Genomic DNA, 9,717 nt, shown 5'->3' on the forward strand with positions numbered 1-9,717 from the left:
TTTACAGAAGGCCTGGCAGTTATAATTCAGCGCAATACCAGTTTCAAATGACAGTAAAATTGACCAATCATATCTTCCCTCTTAGTGGGCGGGCTTAACTGTATAATTTCCGCCCGCTGTGGCGACGCTAGCTGTCGTTAGCGTACCACCGCTAGCTAGTTTAGATTCATTCCTCTGATGCCCTCGTGCGCGTTGTTTACATATTCCGGAGCTGTGAACCTTATTTTGTTTAAGAAGTTATCTAGTACAGATATTATTGTTTTATTGCGTTTCTGAAGGTGTACTACTGTCGTCTGAATTTTTTTTATATATTTTTCTTTATTGCAGTTTTTTTTTTTCGGGGGGTGATGGGAGCGGGTCCAGGTTTAATGGTCACGGTTCACTACTGTTTCAGACCAATCTAATCAAACAGCCTTGGGTTAATCACTTTAAACGCTCATTCACAACGCCACACAATCATATATAAATATGTAAAAATACAATATTACAAAAGATTTAAAAATAACTAACATATAAACTGATATGTTGATATGAGCATGTTCCACTACCGATCCGTCGAGTGTCTGAAGCTTAACCGAACCGAACCTTTTTAGCTCATAGAATAAATAAACAACAAACGCCTCTTTGATTTTTCAAACAAAAATGAATTACACGCTGTTGCTTACACACAAGACTCCAAAAATGTGCCGTTTAGACCCATGAAAACGCGTGAATGTTAAGAGAGAAGGTTCCGGGACACACGGGGTTAACCCAGGAGCGCTGGCGGATCTGTAGAGATCTACTGCCGCAGCCAACCCGCCCCGTGCACCCGGTGACCCGTCCTGTTTACCGAGCAGCCTCTTTGTTTTTATAGTGCACCAATAAACCTGGATACATAACCATCCACACACCGAGGAGCGATGGGTTACAGACATTAATCGATGGCTCGCTCCCGAAAGCCCGAGTTGGCGGAGAGGTTTGTACGCTTTGTGCTTCATTGTGGTGGCTGTTCTCGTCATGGCGCCGCTGGCAGCTACAAACAGTTATTTGGTGTCGGGCTGGAAATGGTTCGATATGAACACCTCGGCCGCCCGGGCGAGGATCCTCCAACGAGGCATCGCATTACCGACACGTACACCGGGCTGGGTTTAGTCTCGTCTGCGTGCTCGTAGACCAGCGAGGGTTTGTCGTGGGTTTGAGTAGCCTGTGAGCTTTTGTCAACGGTCCTGTCCTTCCGTTCTTGGACCGCACACCCTCCCCAAACCCAAACACTTGAACCGCAGACCCGAAACTCTACTGTAGCCTTCACAGGATAAATATTCACTGCTGTTATCGCAGTCTCTTTGGCTCTCTCGTGTATATCGCCTTATTTAGCCATTAACTGTACACGTATTTATTTGACCTCCTAATAAATCAATAGCTTATCAATAGTAGTGCTGTGTGCATTCGGATGAATTCGGTTCCGGTGTAATTTAATGTATCTACAGGTGCAGGACTCAGATCGGGTTTGAATGGCGCTGTGAATAGTTACAGTTACAGAAATTTGATTTTGAAAGATCCAGATAACTTGGTTAAACTCAGTTGAAGAAAAAAATGATTCGGCTGAATTAATAATGATTACGTACAGTGATAACCTATTGCTAAATCTTATTTGTTAGACTGTCGGAACAAAAATAATTAATGAACGTATCGTTTCCTCAGCTAGAGGAGAAAATGTGAACTCGAACGCTGATTATTTTGAATCCCAATCTCAGGCACATGTGCAGAGGTCCGTGTCAGCACGTGATGGGAAATGAGATCACCACTCATGCACAAACCTCGCAGACACTCAGTCAGGTTCAAAGTGATATCAAACACCTTTGACATAGATAAATACAACGTGTAAATGCTATTATGAGGATTATATGAGAAACCAAAGCATTTACACATGACGGGAAGGTTGCTTCGGATTCTGCTCGCGTTAATATTTTTGGATTTTTATCTCATATTTATGTCATCAATATTCAACATAAATGGTTTAGTTACTTCTAAAATGGAAATACTCGTACTCATAAATATCTTTGAGGTTGATTTTATTTTTTGTGTGTGTGTTCATTTGCATGCAGCTTGCTTGAGCTGTGGTTGAGTTACTGAACTGTTGCTGAAAAATAAGTCTTACTGCTGCTGTGTGTTTTTAGATGCGAATCAACTGGACCAGGCTTGTAACCAACGCATTAAGTCGCTGTTAACATAATTGGCCACAAGGGGCGCTGCTAACACTGAAATAGCTAGAAGTTAGCCATTTGGTGCTTCACATCGTTACCATGGTGCATTTATATGCGTTCTAATATCTGCAGATAACAGGCATGAAAATCTGTCACCTTTCGGCGAAATTCGCCGTTTTGAAGTTGAAAAGGGTGACCTACGTGAATCGTGTAGATCCGATGAGTTTTTTGTTTGGGGGGGGGGGGGGGGGTCGGGAGATTATATGTATATATTTTAATTATCATATTGACTTAATAAACAAACAGAGCACTTCCGAAATTGGCAATTTCAATGACAGTGGCGAGCAGTTTCCGCCCAGAACCTTCATAGAGGCCAAATTGCGTTTCAATCATACGAACGTTCTTCATTCACGTTATTCATTTACTGCTAAGCGGGACGAGAAGCAGGACCTAGTGCTACACCGCGGACAAGTCAGAAGAGCGTACATTTACCACTACATTTACCAGATCGTACATTTACCACTACATTTACCAGATCGTACATTTACCACTACATTTATCAGATCGTACATTTACCACTACATTTACCAGATCGTACATTTACCACTACATTTACCAGATCGTACATTTACCAGATCGTACATTTTTAATTGGGTGGATTTAATTGGGTTATTAATGGTTTCAATCGTTTTCATATTTTGCGGTAAAACAAAGTTACTGCCGTTCGCTACAGCGTTGAACATTGTCAGATCTAGCCACAAGCTCTTGTGATAAATAGGTAGATAGATAGACCTATTAAGTTCGCGTCAACCCCGTGTAGTTAACGGTGACATAAAATAAGAAACAAGATTTTTTTTCTAGTGTCTGTAGTTGTAACTGGTGAATCCAGGGACGGGTGAGGATCACATTCGCGCCAGGGCTGAAAAGGTTGAAGATGAAGTTGTAAACTCTTGTCGTTTGAGTCTACCCTGTGCTTTAGCTCATGTTAGAAAATAAAAACACGTGAACCCTGGTATTTTTACAATGATTTTCGCCGCTGATGTATTTATTGGTTTATTAAGACGTAATGGTTTTGACTGAGCCATCCGGAATGGCGAAAGCGGCTTCTTGCGTTTACGGATTGCGTTTACATTGAATCCATTGACATGACAGTCAAAAAATTTTTTTTAATGGATTTTACTATATTTTACGGAGCCCGTAAGGTGACATCATGTAAAAAATAAATAAATAACGCGTGGCCACGACTTATTAACGCGTGGGAACGAGATACTAACGTCGCCTTTCACACGCGGCAACAAAGTTTATTTTTTCACAGCAAAGCAAGCAGATCCCAGGGATGTTCGCATCATGTAAAAAATATAATAACGCGTGGCCACGACTTACTAACGCATGCGAACGACTTACTAACGCGTGCGAACAAGATAATTAAGTATTACTTTATATAAAGCCCAAGGAAGGTAAACCTGGCTCTATATAAAGTAATACTTAATTATCTTGTTCGCACGCGTTAGTAAGTCGTGGCCACGCGTTATTATATGATATTTTTACATGATGTCACCTTACGAGCTCCGTAATATTTGGCATCACCTGTCGCTGTATCCCCGTACACCAGCAGCCACCCCCCCCCCCATCGCAGTATACCCATGACGTCACATGTCAACGCCCCCCCCCCACATGTCAACGCCCCGTCGCCGTACCCCCTTGACGTCACATGCCCCGCCCCCCGGTCTTCTCACCTTTTTAACCCCTGACCCATTTTCATGCCTGAGATAATCATCCGATAAATACGTTTAAATGCACTTCTACAAGAGTCAGGCAGTAATAGTATTTTGTAAACACGAGACCACTTTACCAGAAAATAGTGTTTTTTTTTTGTGGTTGATGATGGTTGTTAATAGTGCACAAATTCTGTTAATATTGCTCAAATTCTTCATTTCGTCAAACATTTTCATGCTGCATTTTAGAAGCTGCGTTCCTCAGCCCGGCGCGCAAGGACTGTGAAATGAAATGAAATGTGCCATATTTGTCAATTGTGACTTTTCACTGCAATTTCGAAATTTGTCCTCTACATTTACCCATCTGTGCAGTTAGAACACTCACACACTAGTGATTACTAGGGGGCTGTGGATCACACGTGCCCAGAGCGGTGGGCAGCCCTAGCCCGGCGCCCGGGGAGTAGTTGTGGTTAAGTGCCTTGCTCAAGGTCACCTCAGTCATGGCCTCAGGCCTGAGAATCAAACCATGACTGTCCTGTGAAGACTCTTTCGTAGAATCCTATTGGTCATACAAATGGAACAGGCTAATGAGGCTGGTGATGTCATGAGAAATGTACCGCCTCTTGTAATTCCAGCGCGAGAAAATGCGTTAAGATTGTGCGTTTTGAAAATAAACAAACATCAAATAAAATGTATGCTAGCTTGCTTATGATTTTCTCCAGTAATACATTAAACTCAAGCATTTTACAAAGGGAACTAAAATATAATCCAAGTACATGAAAAAAGTTTTTTTTTTTAATGTATTAATTTTGTAAAACTTGTGTCCCTAATATAGTGTAATTTTACTTCAATACATCAATTAGAAGTAGGGCTGTACCAGTGATGCAGCTGCTGGGGAAAGTGGTATTAATTATAACCAAATATAATTAAATTAACTGTATATTTGCACAATACATCTGGTAATTTTGAATGTAAAATTATCCTGATTAAACGTTCATGGCTAGTTTTGGTACAGGGCACTTATGGTAAAAAACGTATGGTATTAGGTTAACGTTTTTCTGTGTCTAGCAGTATCAGACTTTAACATTATTGGAACTTTATTAAAATTGAGAACATATGATGCATTGGGTCATTTTACTGAGAACTAATTGAATCAAATAAGGTTGGAGACTTGCTCTGCTTCTTCCAGTACTAATAGCCTGGGTGTGGTATTTTCTCTGTAGTTAACCAAGATTATCAGTAAATATCAATGTTCTATAAAACAGCCATATAAAAATAAATATATATTTTCTTTTCTCCTTGTTTAGGTTGGCTTGGATGATGTTCCCTGTTCACAGCTTGCTACTATCATGAAAGCCCAACTAGCCTATTGAAGCCTCCGATGGTGGATACTTGTGAACCCAAACAACCTTAATCAGCAGAGACAAATTTGGAATTTCTGTTTGGTGAAAAGGTTTTGGTCATGAAAATGAATTCGGTTGGTTTACAACAAAATTTCATCTTGTTTGTGGAAAATAAGAACAAAGAAGCAAACATAAACAGGCGTCTCTGTTGTGAGAAATGCCGCTTTTCAACCAAGGATGTTGAACTGTTTGAAAGGCACGTGGCCCACCACGAGGAGGTGACCTTCTCCTGCACGCTCTGTAGCCACGTTTCATACTCAAGAGTGGAGTCCCAGCGGCACAGTGTTAAACACAAAGGCTCGTTTCCATACAGGTGTAATTGGTGTGACTACGGAGCAGTCAGGAGGGATTACATGGTAAAACACATTCAGAGAATACATGGGAAGTCTGCAGATGGGGGTTTCACCACTGACTGTGCAAAAGAACACTTGTCTCAAAAAGGAACAACTGATCTTTGCTCTGACACACCAAGAAAGTTTGCGAGCTGTTCAAAGGTAAAGAAGCCTTATCCGTTCCTTAGTGTAAATCAGCCAAGGGCAAGTGCACCGTACATTGCTGCCAAACCTGTTCATCAAATGACCAGTAACCAGACTCGTATGATTTACAGTACAGCCAACCAGTCGCTCACAGCTTCTGTCGTTCCCATTACTAAAACACAGATATATAGTGTACCTGGTCCTGCTGATTCAGTGACTGAAGTTACACAGGACATTAGGACTCAACCAAGTGTTCTTGTTGATGAAGGAGATCAAAATGCAGGTAAAATCAATGAGTATGTTGAGAGGTTTGCAGGAAAAATGTCCTTGGAAAAGAATGCCTCCCCGAGTGCACTTCCCAGAGTTCATTTGGGCATCTATACAGACCGCACTGTTCCACAGAGGCCACAGCTTCAGAGTCACATACCAGCTACTGCAGAGAAGGTGGTCCTTCAACCAAAAACAATCCCAAAACTTCAGGTTGGTCTGCCAGTTGGGAACAATACTCCTTTAAAAGCATTTCTTAGCAATACATTGGAGTCCATTACCCACAGGACTGCTGAAGTTCGGACTGTGGAGGGAACTCCAGCTAGACAGAGGCAAGTTCATTCAGGAGCTGTACGAAATATTCCAGTGGTCCAGGAAGTGCAATGGTCTGTTCCCTCTGGAGCACATCCCAGCATGCCCATGGAACATTTTGGGCTGGGAGCATCATCCATCCCACATGGGACTCTGAGCACAGAAAAACTCAATCGACAAAAGACTCATCCCAGCTTACCTGAGAAGCCATCTTTAGAGAAGTTAAAGTCAATTACACAGTCCAGTGTCCAAGTGGAATTGCTAGCTCCTTTAAACCAGCCGATCCAACACAACAGACCCCTGACGGTGTCATGTCCTGAAGAGATTACCATTCCTGCTGGCTGTCTTGTTGAATTAGTGGAGGTCAAAAATGTAAGCGGGACTCGAGAATTGGAGCTTCGCTTAGTCCCACAGCTGCCAGATGCCCTTCCTGTGGGGGGGTTGAGGGGCACCACTGCAACTAGCGCAGCAGGCCGGCTCTCCTTCAAGTGCAGAGTTACAACGGAGGATGATCAGCAAGCAAGACTGGACCATGGAGCCACACATAAAAATGGCGTTCCTGAGTCTGAGGTAAAGGAATCTCTCCTAAAGGCACATTCTACAGATATCACAGCAACTATAAAAGATGAGCCTGAGGTCAATGAGAATGCACTTTGTTCCAAGACCATTGTATCAGAGACTTCAGCATCTTTGAAGGCAGCATTCCAATGTGCGTCAAGATCAGTGTCAAAACCAGCACCTTACCCTTCAGGGTCAGGAAGGTTTAATCTTCAACCACATACTGCTCACACACTTGTTACAAATACACCAGAACTAGTGACTCCAGTACTCCAGATGACCAGTGCACACAAGACCACTTCCTGTAGTGCAGCCAGCCAGAGCATCACAACTGAAGGTGTTAAGTGTGACTTAAGAGCTGTGCAAGCTTTACCAAACAAACGTGAAGGTGCAGAATCTTATGAGGGCCTTCCTGTGATTTCGTCTGTTTTCTCACTGTGCCCTGTTCCGGAAGCAACTTTGAGTCAGATTCACACCGGTGTTGGGATTTCAGATAAACATACTGGAGAGGCCCTGACATCTTCAAATGTGAGAACAAATGGAAATGTAAAAAATGTAAATGACTTAGCAGTGTTTAAACATGAACTGAAAACAGAAGAAGAAACAGAATCCTCGACTAAAATAGTTCAAAACTGTAGTCAGAAACTAGTGGAGAACGAGGATAAACATACAATATACAAAGAAGATACCAATATATCTCAAGGGTTAGTACCTGAGACACCAGATAACATGTTAGAGAAGAGTGCCCAAACATGCGCTAATGATCTGAAGGACCAGACTGGTTGGAAGCATGAGTCAGATGCTCGTGGAATAGCAGCATCAGGTCCTGCACTGAATAAGAATTTTACCACACAACCCAATGAAAAGGCAGAAACCAAGCAGAAGGTAGAAGACCATGTACCTGTGCAAAGGGAGAGTTCTCCTGCCTCACCCATGAACCCTAGAGTAGCTTTGGTCAGGATTCCAAGATTAGAGTCTTATTCAGTTTTAGAATCTGCAAAGAACATTACAGATAAATTAGTTGAGGAGGAAAGCGTGACGGCTCGACCGGTTCTCTGCTGCACTTCAAATCAGCAGAACCTGCAGGGGACGGCCATTAAGCTGGTCCTGAAGAGGAAACGCTCAGAAACTGAAAACAAGGATTCAGAGCAAGACTTCCAGCCAGGTCTGACATTCTTTGATGTACATCAACACAAAAAACATAAAAAAGGAAAGAAGAAGGCAAAGAAGCACAGGGCATCTAAGGTCAGGTTAGATTTTCATCAGTTATTGCAGAAAAGTAAAGTGGCAAAGCTGTGGTTAACTCCATTAAAGGAAGATCAGCTGGTCAAACTTCCTGGACCAAATCAACCTGTGGTAGTCCTGAACCACCCAAACCCTCCAGTGCAGATGGTGAGCACAGGAGATCAGACTCTGAAGGACTATAAATGGATCACTTCGGTCCATGGCTTGTGTCCCCAACCCATAAAGCAGTGTCCTTCATTCATAATGAAACTGAAGAAAGTCCAGGGGCAGAAATATCAAGTCACAGAGCTTGTCCTAAAAGGAGTCTCTGAAAAGATGATCTTATAAAAAGATACTTGCAGTATTTCCTGGAATATTTTATTTTTTTATATGGACTGATATTTTGTCTGTGATGATCAGTGATGTAACTGTACATACTACGATACACTCTGTAACCTACTGGTGTTGTTGGTCTTTTTATATTTATATTCACTATGATGTTACTCCTGTTAAAACTGCAAGAACCGTAAATGAAACTGTTCTTTTATATTTGCTCATTTTTGTCTAAGGGAACCTTCTATGGGTTCCCATCTTCTTTTTCTTCAGATTTTATATGGTCTTTTTGTACACTTGCTAGTAGTGTATGCAAGAATTTTTAATTGTCTACTACAAGAATGTTGCATTCAAGAACAGAACGTATTCCAAAGTATTAATGTAACTGCAGTATAACAATGTTACACAAAATTGATGTATGGTGTGATGTAATTTTGTAAAATGACACTTATATAATGTTGAGCAGCCTTTATGATGAGCAATAACACACCTTGCTCATACTGGAGATGTCCATGAAATGCTGGAAGCAACACTCCCACACTGTGTGTGGACAAAAGAGGAAGAGGCTCCGTTGACCTCGGTTTTCCTAGCGGCTTCTTAGATAAAAATACAGATCCTTTGTTAAAGTAGCAGTCAGTGTTTCTTCTTCGTGTTGTCAATTAGCCACTTTACTGACACCTATTGGCCTGGATGTTTCAGACATTTTGTGCTATATCCATTTTAAGCATGGCCAACTTCATTGTGGGGGACCTGATTTATGGAGCAAAACTCAAACTTCATTTGAGTACCACAAAGCAATCTGATTCTTCACCTCATGTCAGTTGCACTTTACAGAAGAAATGAACAAAAAAACTTTTATTACAATAATTTTTTGCAGCCAACATATTTGCCAAAAAGGACAATTTTGACCTTGTCAGTTTGACATTGACACTTCAACTGGTAGTTTGATGTCATCATTATTCTGCTTCATCTGATATTTCTGTTTAATTTTACACCTCATTTGTATATTACTACATTTAAAGAAACATACTAATGGTCAGATGTGGTTATTTTTGTTTTGTAAAGGGTGTTCTGTGTTTGAAATAATTTAATGTTTGTTGTTAATGTTTGTTTTTGAGTTATGAGAATACATTACAGTTGTAGTTTTACAATTGTGCACTGCATTTTCATTTGGTGTCCAGTACATGCAGCACATTTAATAAAGTAATTCATTCACTCTGCATCATTACCTGTTTACTAGAACTGC

The 9,717-nt window shown here is 41.3% G+C and overlaps 1 protein-coding gene across 1 annotated transcript; it reads left to right on the plus strand.

Moving 5' to 3' along the window:
• The first annotated feature begins 756 nt into the window (after nucleotides 1-756).
• On the plus strand, nucleotides 757-9,686 carry znf518b (zinc finger protein 518B). Its single transcript, XM_076987982.1, has 2 exons — nucleotides 757-955; nucleotides 5,206-9,686. Exon 2 carries the CDS (start codon nucleotides 5,361-5,363, stop codon nucleotides 8,484-8,486), a length of 3,126 nt encoding a protein of 1,041 aa, XP_076844097.1. The 5' UTR covers nucleotides 757-955; nucleotides 5,206-5,360; the 3' UTR covers nucleotides 8,487-9,686.
• The last annotated feature ends 31 nt before the right edge of the window (nucleotides 9,687-9,717 follow it).

The sequence above is a fragment of the Brachyhypopomus gauderio genome, chromosome 2 (assembly GCF_052324685.1).
Source record: "Brachyhypopomus gauderio isolate BG-103 chromosome 2, BGAUD_0.2, whole genome shotgun sequence".
Classification (NCBI taxonomy): Eukaryota; Metazoa; Chordata; class Actinopteri; order Gymnotiformes; family Hypopomidae; genus Brachyhypopomus; species Brachyhypopomus gauderio.

Bases quoted from the DNA above. Each gene is read 5' to 3' on its own strand.
- znf518b (XM_076987982.1), top strand. From the start codon at position 5,361: ATGAAAATGAATTCGGTTGGTTTACAACAAAATTTCATCTTGTTTGTG.